Raw genomic sequence first — 20,057 nt, 5'->3', positions numbered from 1 at the left:
ATGGGAGGTGGTGTTTCAGTAGATGGTGTTTCAGCAGTAACAGCAGTAGTAATTTCAGGTGATATGGGTGTCGGTGGAACAGCAGTTGTAGTAGCTGTTGATGGCGTTTCTGTTCCTATGGAAGGTGGTGTTTCTGTGGATGGTGTTTCAGCAGTAACAGCAGTGGTAATTTCAGGTGATATAGGTGTTGGTGGAACAGAAGTTGTGGTAGCTGTTGATGGTGTTCCTGTTCGTACTGGAGGTGGTGTTTCTGTAGATGGTGTTTCTGTAGATGGGGTTTCAGCAGTAACAGCAGTAGTAATTTCAGGTGATATAGGTGTTGGTGGAACAGCAGTTGTAGTAGCTGTTGATGGCGTTTCTGTTCCTATGGGAGGTGGTGTTTCTGTAGATGGTGTTTCAGCAGTAACAGCAGTAGTAATTTCAGGTGATATGGGTGTCGGTGGAACAGCAGTTGTAGTAGCTGTTGATGGCGTTTCTGTTCCTATGGGAGGTGGTGTTTCAGTAGATGGTGTTTCTGTAGATGGTGTTTCAGCAGTAACAGCAGTAGTAATTTCAGGCGGTATGGGTGTTGGTGGAACAGCAGTTGTAGTAGCTGTTGATGGCGTTTCTGTTCCTATGGGAGGTGGTGTTTCTGTGGACGGTGTTTCAGCAGTAACCGCAGTAGTAATTTCAGGTGATATGGGTGTTGGTGGAACAGCAGTTGTAGTAGCTGTTGATGGTGTTCCTGTTCGTACTGGAGGTGGTGTTTCTGTAGATGGTGTTTCAGCAGTAACAGCAGTGGTAATTTCAGGTGATATGGGTGTTGGTGGAACAGCAGTTGTAGTAGCTGTTGATGGCGTTTCTGTTCCAATGGGAGGTGGTGTTCCTGTGGATGGTGTTTCAGCAGTAACAGCAGTAGTAATTTCAGGTGATATGGGTGTCGGTGGAACAGCAGTTGTAGTAGCTGTTGATGGTGTTCCTGTTCGTACTGGAGGTGGTGTTTCTGTAGATGGTGTTTCAGCAGTAACAGCAGTAGTAATTTCAGGTGATATGGGTGTTGGTGGAACAGCAGTTGTAGTAGCTGTTGATGGCGTTTCTGTTCCTATGGGAGGTGGTGTTTCTGTAGATGGTGTTTCAGCAGTAACAGCAGTAGTAATTTCAGGTGATATGGGTGTCGGTGGAACAGCAGTTGTAGTAGCTGTTGATGGCGTTTCTGTTCCTATGGGAGGTGGTGTTTCTGTGGATGGTGTTTCAGCAGTAACAGCAGTAGTAATTTCAGGTGATATAGGTGTTGGTGGAACAGCTGTTGTAGTAGCTGTTGATGGCGTTTCTGTTCCTATGGGAGGTGGTGTTTCTGTAGATGGTGTTTCTGTGGATGGTGTTTCAGCAGTAACAGCAGTGGTAATTTCAGGTGATATAGGTGTTGGTGGAACAGCAGTTGTAGTAGCTGTTGATGGTGTTCCTGTTCGTACTGGAGGTGGTGTTTCTGTAGATGGTGTTTCAGCAGTAACAGCAGTAGTAATTTCAGGTGATATGGGTGTTGGTGGAACAGCAGTTGTAGTAGCTGTTGATGGCGTTTCTGTTCCTATGGGAGGTAGTGTTTCTGTGGATGGTGTTTCAGCAGTAACAGCAGTAGTAATTTCAGGTGATATGGGTGTTGGTGGAACAGCAGTTGTAGTAGCTGTTGATGGCGTTTCTGTTCCTATGGGAGGTGGTGTTTCAGTAGATGGTGTTTCAGCAGTAACAGCAGTGGTAATTTCAGGTGATATGGGTGTTGGTGGAACAGCAGTTGTAGTAGCTGTTGATGGCGTTTCTGTTCCTATGGGAGGTGGTGTTTCAGTAGATGGTGTTTCAGCAGTAACAGCAGTGGTAATTTCAGGTGATATGGGTGTCGGTGGAACAGCAGTTGTAGTAGCTGTTGATGGCGTTTCTGTTCCTATGGGAGGTGGTGTTTCTGTAGATGGTGTTTCAGCAGTAACAGCAGTAGTAATTTCAGGTGATATGGGTGTCGGTGGAACAGCAGTTGTAGTAGCTGTTGATGGCGTTTCTGTTCCTATGGGAGGTGGTGTTTCTGTGGATGGTGTTTCAGCAGTAACAGCAGTAGTAATTTCAGGTGATATAGGTGTTGGTGGAACAGCTGTTGTAGTAGCTGTTGATGGCGTTTCTGTTCCTATGGGAGGTGGTGTTTCTGTAGATGGTGTTTCTGTGGATGGTGTTTCAGCAGTAACAGCAGTGGTAATTTCAGGTGATATAGGTGTTGGTGGAACAGCAGTTGTAGTAGCTGTTGATGGTGTTCCTGTTCGTACTGGAGGTGGTGTTTCTGTAGATGGTGTTTCAGCAGTAACAGCAGTAGTAATTTCAGGTGATATGGGTGTTGGTGGAACAGCAGTTGTAGTAGCTGTTGATGGCGTTTCTGTTCCTATGGAAGGTGGTGTTTCTGTAGACGGTGTTTCAGCAGTAACAGCAGTAGTAATTTCAGGTGATATAGGTGTTGGTGGAACAGCAGTTGTAGTAGCTGTTGATGGTGTTCCTGTTTGTACTGGAGGTGGTGTTTCTGTAGATGGTGTTTCAGCAGTAACAGCAGTAGTAATTTCAGGTGATATGGGTGTCGGTGGAACAGCAGTTGTAGTAGCTGTCGATGGCGTTTCTGTTCCTATGGAAGGTGGTGTTTCTGTAGATGGTGTTTCAGCAGTAACAGCAGTAGTAATTTCAGGTGATATGGGTGTTGGTGGAACAGCAGTTGTAGTAGCTGTTGATGGCGTTTCTGTTCCTATGGGAGGTGGTGTTTCAGTAGATGGTGTTTCAGCAGTAACAGCAGTAGTAATTTCAGGTGATATGGGTGTCGGTGGAACAGCAGTTGTAGTAGCTGTTGATGGCGTTTCTGTTCCTATGGGAGGTGGTGTTTCTGTGGATGGTGTTTCAGCAGTAACAGCAGTGGTAATTTCAGGTGATATAGGTGTTGGTGGAACAGCAGTTGTGGTAGCTGTTGATGGTGTTCCTGTTCGTACTGGAGGTGGTGTTTCTGTAGATGGTGTTTCAGCAGTAACAGCAGTAGTAATTTCAGGTGATATAGGTGTTGGTGGAACAGCTGTTGTAGTAGCTGTTGATGGCGTTTCTGTTCCTATGGGAGGTGGTGTTTCTGTAGATGGTGTTTCTGTGGATGGTGTTTCAGTAGTAACAGCAGTGGTAATTTCAGGTGATATAGGTGTTGGTGGAACAGCAGTTGTGGTAGCTGTTGATGGTGTTCCTGTTCGTACTGGAGGTGGTGTTTCTGTAGATGGTGTTTCAGCAGTAACAGCAGTAGTAATTTCAGGTGATATAGGTGTTGGTGGAACAGCTGTTGTAGTAGCTGTTGATGGCTTTTCTGTTCCTATGGGAGGTGGTGTTTCTGTAGATGGTGTTTCTGTGGATGGTGTTTCAGCAGTAACAGCAGTGGTAATTTCAGGTGATATAGGTGTTGGTGGAACAGCAGTTGTAGTAGCTGTTGATGGTGTTCCTGTTCGTACTGGAGGTGGTGTTTCTGTAGATGGTGTTTCAGCAGTAACAGCAGTAGTAATTTCAGGTGATATGGGTGTTGGTGGAACAGCAGTTGTAGTAGCTGTTGATGGCGTTTCTGTTCCTATGGGAGGTGGTGTTTCTGTGGATGGTGTTTCAGCAGTAACAGCAGTAGTAATTTCAGGTGATATGGGTGTCGGTGGAATAGCAGTTGTAGTAGCTGTTGATGGCGTTTCTGTTCCTATGGGAGGTGGTGTTTCTGTAGATGGTGTTTCAGCAGTAACAGCAGTGGTAATTTCAGGTGATATGGGTGTTGGTGGAACAGCAGTTGTAGTAGCTGTTGATGGTGTTCCTGTTCGTACCGGAGGTGGTGTTTCTGTAGATGGTGTTTCAGCAGTAACAGCAGTAGTAATTTCAGGCGATATGGGTGTTGGTGGAACAGCAGTTGTAGTAGCTGTTGATGGCGTTTCTGTTCCTATGGGAGGTGGTGTTTCTGTGGATGGTGTTTCAGCAGTAACAGCAGTAGTAATTTCAGGTGATATGGGTGTTGGTGGAACAGCAGTTGTAGTAGCTGTTGATGGTGTTTCTGTTCCTATGGGAGGTGGTGTTTCTGTAGATGGTGTTTCAGCAGTAACAGCAGTAGTAATTTCAGGTGATATAGGTGTTGGTGGAACAGCTGTTGTAGTAGCTGTTGATGGCGTTTCTGTTCCTATGGGAGGTGGTGTTTCTGTAGATGGTGTTTCTGTGGATGGTGTTTCAGCAGTAACAGCAGTGGTAATTTCAGGTGATATAGGTGTTGGTGGAACAGCAGTTGTAGTAGCTGTTGATGGTGTTCCTGTTCGTACTGGAGGTGGTGTTTCTGTAGATGGTGTTTCAGCAGTAACAGCAGTAGTAATTTCAGGTGATATGGGTGTTGGTGGAACAGCAGTTGTAGTAGCTGTTGATGGCGTTTCTGTTCCTATGGGAGGTGGTGTTTCTGTGGATGGTGTTTCAGCAGTAACAGCAGTAGTAATTTCAGGTGATATGGGTGTCGGTGGAATAGCAGTTGTAGTAGCTGTTGATGGTGTTCCTGTTCCTATGGGAGGTGGTGTTTCTGTAGATGGTGTTTCAGCAGTAACAGCAGTGGTAATTTCAGGTGATATGGGTGTTGGTGGAACAGCAGTTGTAGTAGCTGTTGATGGTGTTCCTGTTCGTACCGGAGGTGGTGTTTCTGTAGATGGTGTTTCTGTAGATGGTGTTTCAGCAGTAACAGCAGTAGTAATTTCAGGCGATATGGGTGTTGGTGGAACAGCAGTTGTAGTAGCTGTTGATGGCGTTTCTGTTCCTATGGGAGGTGGTGTTTCTGTGGATGGTGTTTCAGCAGTAACAGCAGTAGTAATTTCAGGTGATATGGGTGTTGGTGGAACAGCAGTTGTAGTAGCTGTTGATGGTGTTTCTGTTCCTATGGGAGGTGGTGTTTCTGTAGATGGTGTTTCAGCAGTAACAGAAGTAGTAATTTCAGGTGATATAGGTGTTGGTGGAACAGCAGTTGTAGTAGCTGTTGATGGCGTTTCTGTTCCTATGGGAGGTGGTGTTTCTGTGGATGGTGTTTCAGCAGTAACAGCAGTAGTAATTTCAGGTGATATGGGTGTCGGTGGAACAGCAGTTGTAGTAGCTGTTGATGGTGTTCCTGTTCCTATGGGAGGTGGTGTTTCTGTAGATGGTGTTTCAGCAGTAACAGCAGTGGTAATTTCAGGTGATATAGGTGTTGGTGGAACAGCAGTTGTAGTAGCTGTTGATGGTGTTCCTGTTCGTACCGGAGGTGGTGTTTCTGTAGATGGTGTTTCAGCAGTAACAGCAGTAGTAATTTCAGGTGATATGGGTGTCGGTGGAACAGCAGTTGTAGTAGCTGTTGATGGTGTTCCTGTTCCAATGGGAGGTGGTGTTTCTGTTGATGGTGTTTCAGCAGTAACAGCAGTGGTAATTTCAGGTGATATAGGTGTTGGTGGAACAGCAGTTGTAGTAGCTGTTGATGGTGTTCCTGTTCGTACTGGAGGTGGTGTTTCTGTAGATGGTGTTTCAGCAGTAACAGCAGTAGTAATTTCAGGTGAAATAGGTGTTGGTGGAACAGCAGTTGTAGTAGCTGTTGATGGTGTTTCTGTTCCTATGGGAGGTGGTGTTTCTGTGAATGGTGTTTCAGCAGTAACAGCAGTAGTAATTTCAGGTGAAATAGGTGTTGGTGGAACAGCAGTTGTAGTAGCTGTTGATGGCGTTTCTGTTCCTATGGGAGGTGGTGTTTCTGTGGATGGTGTTTCAGCAGTAACAGCAGTAGTTATTTCAGGTGATGTGGGTGTCGGTGGAACAGCAGTTGTAGTAGCTGTTGATGGTGTTCCTGTTCCTATGGGAGGTGGTGTTTCTGTAGATGGTGTTTCAGCAGTACCAGCAGTGGTAATTTCAGGTGATACAGGTGTTGGTGGAACAGCAGTTGTAGTAGCTGTTGATGGTGTTCCTGTTCGTACTGGAGGTGGTGTTTCTGTAGATGGTGTTTCAGCAGTAACAGCAGTAGTAATTTCAGGAGATATAGGTGTTGGTGGAACAGCAGTTGTAGTAGCTGTTGATGGTGTTTCTGTTCCTATGGGAGGTGGTGTTTCTGTGAATGGTGTTTCAGCAGTAACAGCAGTAGTAATTTCAGGTGATATAGGGGTTGGTGGAACAGCAGTTGTAGTAGCTGTTGATGGTGTTTCTGTTCCTATGGGAGGTGGTGTTTCTGTGGATGGTGTTTCAGCAGTAACAGCAGTAGTAATTTCAGGTGATACAGGTGTCGGTGGAACAGCAGTTGTAGTAGCTGTTGATGGTGTTCCTGTTCGTACTGGAGGTGGTGTTTCTGTAGAGGGTGTTTCTGTAAGTGGTGTTTCAACAGTAACAGCAGTGGTAATTTCAGGTGATACAGGTGTTGGTGGAACAGCAGTTGTAGTAGCTGTTGATGGTGTTCCTGTTCGTACTGGAGGTGGTGTTTCTGTAGAGGGTGATTCTGTAGATGGTGTTTCAGCAGTAACAGCAGTGGTAATTTCAGGTGATATGGGTGTTGGTGGAACAGCAGTTGTAGTAGCTGTTGATGGCGTTTCTGTTCCTATGGGAGGTGGTGTTTCTGTGGATGGTGTTTCAGCAGTAACAGCAGTAGTTATTTCAGGTGATATGGGTGTTGGTGGAACAGCAGTTGTAGTAGCTGTTGATGGTGTTCCTGTTCGTACTGGAGGTGGTGTTTCTGTAGAGGGTGTTTCAGCAGTAACAGCAGTGGTAATTTCAGGTGACACAGGTGTTGGTGGAACAGCAGTTGTAGTAGCTGTTGATGGTGTTCCTGTTCGTACTGGAGGTGGTGTTTCTGTAGAGGGTGTTTCTGTAGATGGTGTTTCAGCAGTAACAGCAGTGGTAATTTCAGGTGATATAGGTGTTGGTGGAACAGCAGTTGTAGTAGCTGTTGATGGCGTTTCTGTTCCTATGGGAGGTGGTGTTTCTGTGGATGGTGTTTCAGCAGTAACAGCAGTAGTTATTTCAGGTGATATGGGTGTCGGTGGAACAGAAGTTGTAGTAGCTGTTGATGGTGTTCCTGTTCCTATGGGAGGTGGTGATTCTGTAGATGGTGTTTCAGCAGTAACAGCAGTAGTAATTTCAGGTGATATAGGTGTCGGTGGAGCAGCAGTTGTAGTAGCTGTTGATGGTGTTTCTGTTCGTACTGGAGGTGGTGTTTCTGTAGATGGTGTTTCAGCAGTAACAGCAGTAGTAGAAATTTGTGGTGCTGTAGGTGTTGGTGGAACAGCAGTTGTAGTAGCTGTTGATGGGGTTCCTGTTCGTACTGGAGGTGGTGTTTCTGTGGATGGGGTTTCAGCAGTAACAGCAGTAGTAGAAATTTGTGGTGCTGTAGGTGTTGGTGGAACAGCAGTTGTTGTAGCTGTTGATGGTGTTTCTGGTACTGTTGGTGGTGGTTTTTCTGTCAATGGTGTTGCAGCAGTAACAGTAGTAGTAGTAATTTCAGGTGATGTAGGTGTCGTTGGAACAACAGTTGTAGTAGCTGTTGATGGCGTTTCTGTTCGTATCGGAGGTGGTGTTTGGGTCAATAATGTTGCAGTAGTAACAGCAGAAGTAAAAGTTTCTGGTGATGTAGATGTCAATATAGAAACAGTTGAAGTAGCTGTTGAAGGCATTTCTGGTGTTGTTAGTGTTACTGTTGTAGGTGTAGAAGTAGAAGTCTTGTTAATCGTTATTGTAACTGTTGTTTTAGTAGTTTGTGGTGGAGTTGTGAAAGTGAATGGCGTAGTTGTTGTCATGCATTTTGTAATAGTTCTTATTATTGTGTCATTGGATCCACATACAGCAGTAAAACATGTTCCATTCCCATCTGTAGTATCATACACCACTTCTCCAGTATTATATATCTTCCCATCATAGGTACACAGAGAAACACATTCTGCCTCTGTAACACATTTCCTGGTGTCCTCCCTCAAAAATGGCCTGTCTGAAGGGCACTGAGGAAAACACCCTAGGAGAATAATAAAAGGACAGATGGAATAAACAAGAGACACGCATTTCTATTGACTCAATGTTTCTTGACTCTAGGAAAGAAATAATTCATATTAATAAAAATATATGAATTCACTCATAATTTTGCAGTTACTCTGCAGTTTGGGCTACATTTACCCCAAGTATTAGTTTATTCAATTCTGCACAAAAGCCTATTTTCAAAGGTTTAAAGATTAATTCATACCCTCTAGGAGTGGAATTTGATTAGAGCAGGTTCCTGATGGGTTTCTGCAAGTTTTCATGCAGGTCGATCCACAGGTTTTATAGTGCCACTCACATTCAGTTGGAGGGTTGTTGTAGTACTCACAGAATAATGCTGCAAGAACAATCAATTCAGTCAGCATGACAATGTTTATAGGAGATAAAATAATAGAAGGTGATTTTTGGTAGGCCCAGGCAAAATCTGAGGTTGCACATTTTTTGTGGACTTTCTTTTGAATCCAATGAATACAATTTATAACAGTATTGGGACTTACGGCAAATGCTTGGGCTCCGCCATGCCACACAAGCCCCTTTTTTACGGCATTCAGCAGCATAAGCTGCCACTGCAGTACAGAAACAATCACAGTCACCCCCGCTGTCACATGCACAGGTGTCCCTTACACAGGCATCATAGTATGGGCTAGAGTCCACCTAGAGACAGAAAAGTCAGTAGAACCTTCTGGGTAAGTAGTTTTATGTGCTATGCTGAATTGTAAATTGGTAAGAAACTTTTTTTTTATTATTTCAGGCATAGAACCAACAAAGGCTGACAATTTAAACAAAGTCCAGAAGACCAACAATTTTCTGAATTCACAAAGTTTATAATTTTACATACCCGTGAATGGCAGTCTGTAAAGACTGGGCTTGTGATGATGCTGCATTGTTTGATAGCCCAGGCACTCCGATGTGGATTTTTTTCACATGGGTTAATCAAGTTGCTCATTTCTGGGCAGCTGGGATTCACCTTCCAACTATTCCCAAATGCCACTGCATCAGTGACCTCTTCTCCATCATGCTTTACAAAGTCATTGTTCGCATTACCATCAAAGTTTCCACACAGTCCACACACCTTGCCCTGTCATAGAGATCATGTGTATGTTAAGGTAAGTGGATGAAAAGGAACGTGTAAAGGATGATTGAGTGTTTGTGTATGTTGGGGTAATGCTTACCTTAAATGTAGGATGGAGTTGGAGCATCAGACTTGTTTTATTGTCCCAAATTAAGTTCAAAAGTCCTTTGACCTCTATGACATTGTATATCCCAGCAGTATGGATTTGATATTGGTAATCAGTGCCATTGCTTTCAACAACTTTGATCCCATTCTCCTCGGATAAAATCATCTTGTATCTCTGCAAGATTTTAATAGTCAGTATGGAATAAAAGTTATCCATAAACAGCATAAATAATTAGAACTCTCTTATAATGTTATGATGAAGTCAAGAACAAAAATGAAACTACATATTCTACATATTCATCCTCTTTTTTTATATACAATGTCTGCATAATTGTACATTTTAAAATACTATTATACTCAATCTGATTTTGAGCTATGAAATAGCCTCACCCCAAAGAAAAGATTGATGGACTTGGAGCAAATGGTGCTGCTGCTGCCACAGGGAATGTTTTCTGTGACCAGGCGTAAAGAATATGGACTCTGGTCTTTATTGCAGTAATCCTAGAGGGGTTGCACAAATGAATCGTGTGTTAGGTCAGAATTGGACTTTTTTTGTTCTTAAATTAGGCAAGAACCCAAATTGATGGAAAACATACATGGGCTAAGATGTGTTCACAGTCTCCGTGGAAAGAATATTTCTTGCCATCAAAAGTCATGAAATGACCGTCACCAAAAATGGTACAGGTGCCATAACACTCTTTATCTGTACAAGTCCACATCCCGTTTGTGCATGTGCTGAAATATAAGAGAAATTCACAGATGAACTCTTTAATGCACAGTAGTTATGACCTATTTTCTTTCTTACCTCTCATTTTGGGTGAGAATTAAATGTAGTAATCGTGTAATGTTTTGATAATTGCTTATTGTTTTGGGCAGAGAAAAAATAATAATAATAAGTGCACATGTGGTGATGGTATAGTCGTAATTCCTCTCCTTCTGCTATCAATTCTGACTCACCAGGTGTTACAGTCCTCTAGAACTTGCTGTCCAGGTGAATAGTTGAGTCCATTATGGACACAGGGGCAGTCTTTACTCTCCACACACCCACCTTTCCCATCAGCCAGAAGGTCATCTGGACACATACACCCTGATACACACCCAGTGCTCACCTACAGCCAAAACAAATCAAGAGAATCCAGCAATGTTAATCCCCCTTTTCTTCATAGCTCTGCTTTTACAAATCCATTTGCGACAACCAAAACAATATAGAAACTTTTAAAAGATGCCAGTTATGCTTTCACCATCCAAACTCACGCAATTGTTTTGGTCTTGGTTCTGACATGTCCTTTGACATTCTGTCCCTTTTTTTCCTGGTTCATAGTTTGAGCATTTGAAGAAGACCATCGGAGCCACACAGTCTAAAAACACAACAGGCACATGGATGGGAAACTTGCACAATTCATACTAGTAATAACTCAAATTAGAATCTGACTAATGGAATTGCAGAATTAAGTTGCAAATTACCTTCTGGACTGGAGCAGTGCAATTTGCCAAGGTTACAGGTGCTGTAATATGACAGAATTGTACAAATCAGTAATTACTAATAGTCTTCAAGAGTTATTGATATTTTGTCAACAAATCATTGGGTGTGAAATGAGGAACTCATATACCATGCTTCACCATCTATGTAGGATACTCCCGATGACTCAATGACCTTGTCGTCTTTGTAACAAGGACACTGGTGAGCAGGTACACAGCTGCCTTCTTCATTGAGATATGTTCCCTCAGAACAGACACAGCCATCTACAGGTGTGAAGGACCCTTGGCAGGTGTTATCTTGTTCACTGAGAGAGCGGCAGGTGCTGCCACAGTTGGTCACGCTGTAGGAGTACTTCATGTTTTCTGAACACTCGGATACTAAGCAGAGATAAACACATTTTTATTATGAATCATTGTCTCATTTAATTTCAAATCAACAGAATGTGATTCAACTACATGAATTATATAGAACTGTATAAACAAAATGTTCCCACCACAGGGGTCTGAATCCATCCAGCCCTGGAGAATGACTCCTTTGGCAGCACATGCGTGGGCATAGGTGGACACAGCCGCACACATACACTTCCTAATATCTGCACACTTGCATGTGTCATAGACGCACCACTACAAAGGATGAAACCCAGATGCAATTATATGGCATTCATATATATATATATATATATATATATATATATATATATATATATACAGTTAATTTCAAAAGAGAAAAGTGTTCTGTGCAAAAACACTCACTTGGTAGTAAATCTCAGGACATATTTCTGAATGACATAGGGCGAAGGTGCCATTTGGGTTTGTGAGACGGGAACACCAGTCTTTAGCAAGTTTCTCTGAATGGAAAGAATAAAGGCTTGACATAGTTCTGTAATATTTGCAACATAAATTATTGCATATATTATTATTTCTTCACTATTTTTGTATTGTTATTTCTTAATGTTTGTAATACTGTGTATACCTGTGTCCACACTCATACTACAGGGGTTGTCAAATGTGTTTTCAAGATCTGGACAGCTGTATGGGTTTTTCTTCCAAAAGTTGACAAAAGTTATTGGCGTGCCCTCAATGATGCCTGATTCTGTTTTAAAGTCATCTGTTTGGACATCATTATAGTTTCCACACAGACCTGCAATGTGTAAGCAATGTGTACAATTAAAAATAGTGAATGATTTATACAATGCCTGATTTTATAAATGACCATTTTCACTCCTTTTTTACCTTCTGTAACAAAAATTGATTCTAATCATATTTTTTGACAACTTACCACTCAATTTCCCTTTCTCTTCAGTGCTGGCTACAATATACAACTGCATGACTGGAGCCAACTGGATCTCTAGACGAAGACTCTTCAAATCAGCAATAATGTAGGAGGAAGAGGGCTGGAAGATGCTCACAAGACCTGGGACAACGAAATGGGTGGTTGGGATACAAAACATCTAGTCAACAATGACTTTTGTTAATGCTAACATACAGGATATCTACATTTGAAAAATAGAGGCTTGGGTTTTTCAGAGAAATTCATTTAATTATGTTTAATTTTATGTTGAACATGCTTATAATAGAACAATTCCCCATTTTGGACAACCCACCTATGGTAGTTGGAAGCGTAAATGGGCTGTTTCCATTCAGTGTCACAACTCCACTGGAGGAAAAACTAATCTGTTTTATACATAAAACAACAAAAAGAAAACAAAATGATGTTTTGTAATTGCTTCTTGGATGATTTTGCAGATTTTCTTTTAGTATAAAAGTAGTGAAGTATGCAGTATGTTCTGTTCGCTATGCTGAAAGCAAGTGTGCCATTCTGAACATGTGTGCCGTTCTCCCAGAAAAAAAGTATTTTGGTTATTTTCGAATAAGAAATGAAGAAAACATGCAACATTCATTAAAAATAGGACAATTAAACCCAGTACTTACAGTGGTCCCCGAGATGACAAGGGTAACTGAATTTAGACATGTTTCTGTTCGGGCTGGATCACACTTTGCCAGATTTCCCACAACAGCGATATCACTGTCATTAGAGTGCTGGAATAAAAAAAAGTACAACTGAAGTGAAGACTTTCATTTATCTCAACCCTGACAGAAAACATCTGTGGATCATCTGCTATCCTGACAGACCTTAGTGAGGATGTAGTCACAGTTGCCGCTAAAGGTGAAGCTCTTTCCATCATAAGTGGTGACGTGAGACCCTCCCACAACAGAGCAGATTCCAGGACATTCCAGGTATGTACAGGTCCAGTGTCCCGCGGCACACACACTGACACAGAATTACATCAGTGTTAACATGAGGAAATGTATAAAAAAAATTTAAATGTAAAAAATATTTAAATGTAAATGTTACCATTTTTTACAAGCTTGTTTGTAAGACTCTCCTGATTGATATACTGTGCCATCGTGAACACATGGGCACTCGTTCACAGGAACACAGCCACTCTGACCAATGTCATCTTCCACCGTGCCTTTATAAAAAGAAGGCATGATACCATTTATTATGAGGAAGGAAAAAAAACAGTGTCACAAGCACATCTCTGTGTGAAATTACCTTCAGGGCAGAAACAGCCGTCCACACAGTGTTCTTTACACATTAGACTTGCGTCTGGATCTGAGCAGATGTTCTTGCACGGACCACCACACTCCAGGTATTGCATGTTTAGAGGACATGACTTTGCTGCTCCACAGAATAAGACAATTTGTATATCAAACATACCGTACAGTATCATGTATCCAAATTGGTAGTGTATGTATAGTGATTTTTATACCACAAGCATATAACTAATCATACTCATACATTTTGAAAATTAATGTTCAGTTCAATTCTGAGCTATAAGTGGTGTGGTGGTAATGGCATTTTATTCCCACTGATTTCTTTTCTATTCATCTTCCAGAAATGATACTCACGGCAGAGCTGCTCTGTCCTCCATGTTCCTGGTTTTCCTCCAGCATGTGTGCACTGTCGTGAAATCTCTGTCAGCGTGTTGCAGAGACAGTCGTAATTGCCGTAACATTGACACAGGTCGTCTACACAGGCTGTTTCAAATGAACTCATGTCCATCACATTATAGCAGTCACTAAACCCTGGACTGCTGAGATACTGCTGGCAAACGCTTGCATGCTAAAAGGAAATAAGTTATTGAAAGCAATGTTTCAATTGGCAGATGAGGTAAAACAATATATATATATAAAAAATATCAGCCCAAAATCTGGTCAAATGATTATAAAACTCATGATTTATTTCTCATACCTGGTCACACTGATCCCCGGGTGGAAGTATAACATCCTCGCAGGATTCAGTTGGTGTGGAAACCTTCCATGTGGCCGGACCTGAGAGGGATTCGGCTGGTTACATGTCATACTAATACTACATATATATGGCTGTCAGGTGTTTGGATTCAAAAGCAAACTTGATCAGGTTTACCGTTTTCAGAAATATCGTCCTCCTTGTTGCCGTTGAAGTTTCCACAGAGTCCACAGGTCTGACCTTGGTACTTCTCTGCAAGTTCAATCTAGGGAACATCATTTAATAAGGTAATGTCAGTGATACAAATACAGTTTATTTTCTCAGACTTAGTCTGTCATAATGTTTATTTATGGCAGTACAAACACACTTAATAAAATCAACATTGAGCTGTCAGATATATACACAAAACCTGTTGGTTCACTGTGGATTATTTAGATGATTAATATTTGCTTTATGATATACAGAACTGATATCCTGTTTGATGTTTAATTTTCCAAGCCTTACTTGTTGTGTGCAAACAAATATAATGGCTTAAAGGGTGTGTGTGATTTCATTATAGGGTTCATCTTGACTCATTCTAAAGAAGAACCTGCACGGAAACTCACGTACACTTGGTCGGGTTTGCTTTGTTTTTCTTTAATGCTATCAACAGATTTCATCAAATCAGTTGTACGGTTTTCATTGGAACTCATTATCTCACAGATTCAATCACACATATTATAGTAAAAGTGTTTACGCAGCAAATCATACCAGTATAGAGTTGTCTTCTTCCCAAAAGACAGTCAATCCATATTTAGAGATCTTAATACTTGTTGGGTTTCCTTCGATTTTAATTCCATTCTGATTGATTGGAATAGATACCCTGTAAGAAAAAAGTGTAAGAACGCATTTGTATATAACTTTATATAATTGTAGAAGATTTTAGGTGCACTAATCAGCACTAATATACAGTGTTGTCTCCTAATTAATATGAGTTTACAAAAGCTGCACATTGCAGCAGTTACTCGTGCAAAACTAAGTATATATTAACTCACGCTTGATCGTCCATCGTGATGTCGCCGTTAGTGAGTTTGATGAGTGCCCCCTCCAGCTTTATTGTGACTGTGCTAAAAGTGATTGAGTTATTTACAATCTCTCTTTGCATTTGGATGTTAAAATCAGAATTCGTGGTGTCACACATCACCGCCAGAACGTAGTTGCACGTGTCTGGCACTTGAAAGAAATGACCATCAAATGTCTTGAAGTGGAAATTTCCCCATGTGCTGCAGATCGTGGACTGGTGATCAGGATTCGGTTCAGCTGAACCAAGAGATAAAGTTTATAAATATAAAAATCTGTACTTTCAGTGTGCAAAAATACACAATTTAGTTTTCTAAAGTGTACATGTACATAAATTAAATTGTTTTTAAATACCTTTTGTTACCATCACAGTCGTCATAGTGGTAAACACTATATATAAAAGATAAAAAGGAAAAGTGTTTTCATATTTTATTAAAATTTATTAAAACATTTTCCTTCTCACACATGTTGCAAATGCCTCATTATGGGGGCAATTGTTACACTTAAGAAATATTTGGTAACACTTTATTTTACAGTGTCATTGTTACATGTAGTTACTATAGTAATAACTATAAATTTTCTAACCCTAAATCTAACCTAATCCTAAACCTATAGTAAGTACATGTAGTTACTTAATATTACTCGGTACTTAAATGTATAATTATATTGTAACAAAGACACCATAAAATGAATGTGTCCGTGTTACAGTGTAATTACACATTTATGTACTGACTAATAATTATTAGTAACTACATCTACTGTAACTATAGGGTTAGATGCATGTAATAATGCATAATTTATAGTTATTACTACAGTAACTACATGTAACGTTTAACGAGGACACTAAAATAGTGTTACCAATATATTTACCCACTCAAATAAGAGTAAACCTTAAAATACTAATGTGTTTGATGTATGAATATTTCTGAACATGTTGTTACTGAACTTTGTATGTCCTGAATAATGTGTGTTTATAGTAAGTTTAAGTGGTATATTCATCATAATTATTACTTTATTCATAATTAGATACATAATTAGAAAGAATGTGAATTACATGTTTAAAAGACTATTGCATAACTAGTGTTACAATTGTCACTGACCTTGCAACCATGGTAAAAATCTTGAAAGGTTATGATTTATTATCATTCATATTAAATTAAGTTTTTTTTTTATGTCAAATGTTATATTTTTGTCATTCAGAAAAAAATACGATACACGTACACGTAGTTACTTAATATTACTCAGTACTTAAATTTATAGTAAGACACCGTAAAATAAAGTGTAACCAAAAATACATATTAGGTTGTATTTTTATTACTGCACATTTTTATACCTCGAAATCATTTTTTCTCAAACATATTTTTTATTGATGATAAATTTAAACTTAAATACTTTGCTACATCATTGTTAAATATATTTGTATTTACTTTTCAAAGTTTTAAGGCTTGCTTGTTGTGGATCGTGAGATCTATTATATCTATCTATTATATGAATTTGACACATTGCAAATCTTTGCAATCAGTATGTCTCATATAATACATACATGTAAACACAATTCAATATTTACCTGGTGTTGTTGTTGGCGGCCAGGTAAAGTCCATAGGATCCTTCATACTGTCCCCATAATCTAACATGAAGTCTGTAAGCATAGAAAGGCAGATGTTTATACAATATTTTGAATGTTATTTTTTAAGAATTTTGAGCTTTTCTTACATTTTTGTTCTTTTTTCAGTTGTAGTATGCTTACCTGCTTGTACGGACTGCAGCCCGACCATTACGATGACCCATCTCAGCATCCACATCTGGGACATCCTCACAGTCCCCATGGAGACAACTTCCATCCTCAAGAGCTAATGTGAGCTGTCTTTCAGAACTTGCTCTTTTATAATGGCTATTAGTTTGCTTTAGAGGAATGTAGTTTGTGATCAGAGGGTGGACCCACGACTCGAATTTGGCCTTGGGCTTGGTAGATACTTGAAACGAATAAATATTTAATGTCTTCTTTGGTGTTTGAGATTAAACAAACTATCTGAATTATGAGAACATTCAGTCACACAATGATTCATTTATCGCTTGTTTGAAATGGGCTGTACAAGGATGTGACTCTTGACTCATCCACAATATGAAATATATTTAATTAAGCTATTTAATTGATTTAAGAAAAATTTGCTAGTGTACTGTTTTTACTATTTTTGGTCAAATTCAGTCTTTCTGCTGTTCTAATAACAGAATAGCTGTAACACTTTACAATAAGGATTCATTTGTTAACATTAGTGAACTACATTAGTTAACCTGAACTTGTTAGTTCATTTATTAGAACAAAGGTAAATAAATCTGCAAGAAATAAGTATAGGGCCAAGCACACCACAGTCTTAAATGACATACATTTTATTGAATATAGCATACCTAATAATGATTTTTGACAAGTGGGATTAAAAGCCATACTGTAAGTATAATTACTTATAACATCATATAATTGTTAAAGGATTAGTTCACTTCAGAATTTAAATTCCCTGATAATTTACTCACCCCCATGTCATCCAAGATGTTCATGTCTTTCTTTCTTCAGTCGAAAAGAAATTAAGGTTTTTGAGGAAAACATTCCAGGATTTTTCTCCATATAGTGGACTTCAACAGGGTTCAACGGATTGAAGGTCCAAATTTTAGTTTAAATGCAGCTTCAAAGGGCTCTACATGATCCCTTATGTAGCAAAATTATTGGTCATTTTCTAAAAAAAAAAAAAAAATTGATATACTTTTTAACCACAAATGCTCATCTTGCACTGCTCTGTGATGCATCACCCATTACATTGTCACTACAAAAGGTCACACGTGATGTAGGCGGAAGTACCGCGGTAGGGCGAAAAAATCCATCTCAAAATCGTCCAACTTCGTTGTTTTACCTTTTTTTTTTTTTTTTGTAAAGGCCGTTTGGCTTAGTCTTTGCACGTTCGCTTTGTAAACACTTGCTCGGTACTTCCGCTTACGTCACGCGTGACCTTTCCAACGTGATTACGCAATGCGTGGCGCATCGCAGAGCTAGTGCAAGATGAGCATTTGTGGTTAAAAAGTATATAAAAGTATATTTTCTTTTTTTTTTCAAAAAAATGGCCGTTTGTTTTGCTAGATAAGACCCTTATTCCTCGTCTGGGATCATGTAGAGCCCTTTGAAGCTGCACTGAAACTGTAACTTGGACCTTCAACCCATTGGTCCCCGTTGAAGTCCACTATATGGAGAAAAATCCTGGAATGTTTTCCTCGAAGACCTTAATTTCTGAAGAAAGAAAGACATAAACATCTTGGATGACATGGAGGTGAGTAAATTATCAGGAAATTTGAGTTCTGAAGTAATTCTTTAATAACATTTGACCAGTTAGTTGTGCTGTCATCAAATTAATATAGTCGTCAAGGCATTGTTACCATAACAAATCAAACTGTTGCCTTGAGACATTTTCAGAATTATTGACTCTGCATGACTGAAGAAACTAAGGAGCTCAGGCTCACAACAACTTAACAAATTAAGGAAAATGTATATTTTTATACATTTTGTTCCAATATTTTTTAACCTCTTGGTGGCACTGTGCCCATTTTCCTCAGGTACGTTTGAGGCATGATTCAGATGATATGTACCAAGTTTGGTCCCAATGCCCCAAAGCGTTGGTAAAATACAACGTTTTTTCATGGCAAAACTCAAAATCAATATGGTTGATTCAGAAACACTGGGTATGATCAAACTAGTCATTCTGTCCTTCCGTGCTAACAAATTTTCCTGTCATCAGACCAATTCAGGCTTGAAGTGCCACCTTCATGTTTTGTTTAATTGTGATTATTTTGATTTATTAATCAGCTAAAATTTTAATCAACTGACAGTCAAACAATTCTTACGTCTTAAATCAATACTATGACAGTCCAAAGGCATATAGGTACAGTAGTTGATTCAATAGCCTTTCATCAGAGTTGTGTGCTCAGAGCTTCATCTCGGCCTGTTTGACATGTTTGAGGGTTGATCCTTTGAAATCTCTTACGACTGAAGATCTTTCTGGATGCAACAACAAACATATGGGAATCATCTTAATGTGTAAACATTTGTCTTTTCACTGTTTGCTTCACGTCAGAGTACTGCTCTTATTGAAAGACGAATTTGATCTCACTATATTAAAGTAAGTTAATAGCTTTATTAAATTATTAAAAAGGTTCCTTAAACAACAGGCTACACTTGTTGGTCAAATACACTTTAATATAATGGGTATGTGTTGGTATTACATATCTGAAAAATTTAATTTGATACGTATAAAATGATTAATCACGGATGGGTGTGCAAATATATGTTTAGGTGTAGTTTCAGTTGAAGTTGTCTTTTAAAATGTAAACGTTAAAGGATGAATGCCAGGCATGTTCAAAGATGTCTTGTATAGGCTTAGAATTGTATACAGTCTAAATTCACTACAGTTTCACTTTCACAGTTTTGAGCTTCTGGGTTTTCTTCACAGTATTCATTGAGTGTATTGCATAGAGGTTTGATGGTAATTTGTTAATGTTAGTTAATGCAGAGGTGCCCAGTCCTGTTCCTGAAGATCTGCCTTCCGCTTCAACACACCTGCCTTAAAATATCAAATGTTTCTCAATATCTTATTGTGTTTGATTAGGGTTGAAACTGAACTTTGCAGGAAAGAACATCTCCAGGAACAGGATTTGGCATCTATAGTTATTGCATTAGGTATCATGTGCTAAAAATTAGAGTTGTTTGCAGCATTTATTCATCAAGGTTAATGTTAATTTATAAAAAAATATTAATGTTCATTGCTAATTTATGTTCTTAAAATTTGGTTTAAAATGAGAAGGTAAGTCGCATTAGTTAATGCATTAAACTAACAAGAAACAATACATTTGTTACAGTATTTATTAATCTTTTTTAATGTTCAACAGCTGTAATTATTTGTTAGTTCATGTTAGCTCAGGTCCATTAAATAATATTAACAGATACAACTTTTGAATTTAATAATGTACTAGTAAATGTTGAAATTAACATAAGCTGAAAATGCTTTTGTAAAAAGTATTTGTTAATTCATGTTAACTAAT

The 20,057-nt window shown here is 39.4% G+C and overlaps 3 protein-coding genes across 5 annotated transcripts; 1 reads left to right on the top strand and 2 right to left on the bottom strand.

The window, feature by feature from the left end:
* The first annotated feature begins 3,782 nt into the window (after nt 1–3,782).
* On the top strand, nt 3,783–6,244 carry LOC127507723 (uncharacterized PE-PGRS family protein PE_PGRS46-like). The gene is made up of 3 exons (XM_051885019.1): nt 3,783–4,501; nt 5,570–6,123; nt 6,212–6,244. Exons 1-3 carry the CDS (start codon nt 3,898–3,900, stop codon nt 6,242–6,244), a joined length of 1,191 nt encoding a protein of 396 aa, XP_051740979.1. The 5' UTR covers nt 3,783–3,897.
* Nucleotides 6,245–6,626: 382 nt separating this feature from the next.
* LOC127507722 (mucin-2-like) lies at nt 6,627–12,334 on the bottom strand (the record flags this gene model as incomplete). Its single annotated transcript, XM_051885018.1, has 16 exons — nt 12,271–12,334; nt 11,946–12,080; nt 11,640–11,807; nt 11,420–11,514; nt 11,161–11,290; nt 10,798–11,044; nt 10,652–10,692; nt 10,442–10,545; nt 10,145–10,296; nt 9,784–9,922; nt 9,578–9,688; nt 9,183–9,362; nt 8,849–9,088; nt 8,508–8,664; nt 8,216–8,347; nt 6,627–7,990 (listed from the first exon to the last, which is right to left on the bottom strand). Coding segments are annotated over exons 2-16 (3,309 nt in total), but the record flags the coding sequence as incomplete, so codon positions are not given.
* A 192-nt stretch (nt 12,335–12,526) lies between these two features.
* LOC127507544 (mucin-2-like) lies at nt 12,527–16,835 on the bottom strand. 3 transcript variants are annotated; one of them, XM_051884745.1, is made up of 12 exons: nt 16,726–16,835; nt 16,546–16,617; nt 15,333–15,368; nt 14,954–15,218; nt 14,670–14,781; nt 14,097–14,184; nt 13,923–14,002; nt 13,580–13,793; nt 13,224–13,349; nt 13,023–13,140; nt 12,800–12,938; nt 12,527–12,706 (listed from the first exon to the last, which is right to left on the bottom strand). In XM_051884745.1, the coding sequence occupies exons 1-12, from the start codon at nt 16,817–16,819 to the stop codon at nt 12,527–12,529; spliced, it is 1,524 nt and encodes a 507-aa protein (XP_051740705.1). In that variant the 5' UTR covers nt 16,820–16,835. The 3 variants fall into 3 exon arrangements, with proteins under 3 accessions (XP_051740705.1, XP_051740707.1, XP_051740708.1); XM_051884747.1 differs by lacking the exon at nt 12,527–12,706 and having other exon boundaries at nt 12,766–12,938; XM_051884748.1 differs by lacking the exons at nt 12,527–12,706; nt 12,800–12,938; nt 13,023–13,140; nt 13,224–13,349 and having other exon boundaries at nt 13,657–14,002.
* Nucleotides 16,836–20,057: the final 3,222 nt, after the last annotated feature.

This window comes from Ctenopharyngodon idella, chromosome 24 (genome assembly GCF_019924925.1).
Source record: "Ctenopharyngodon idella isolate HZGC_01 chromosome 24, HZGC01, whole genome shotgun sequence".
NCBI classification, from domain to species: domain Eukaryota; kingdom Metazoa; phylum Chordata; class Actinopteri; order Cypriniformes; family Xenocyprididae; genus Ctenopharyngodon; species Ctenopharyngodon idella.
Note: the sequence above shows the minus strand (reverse complement) of the source record. Positions and strands in the feature narration are given on the sequence as shown.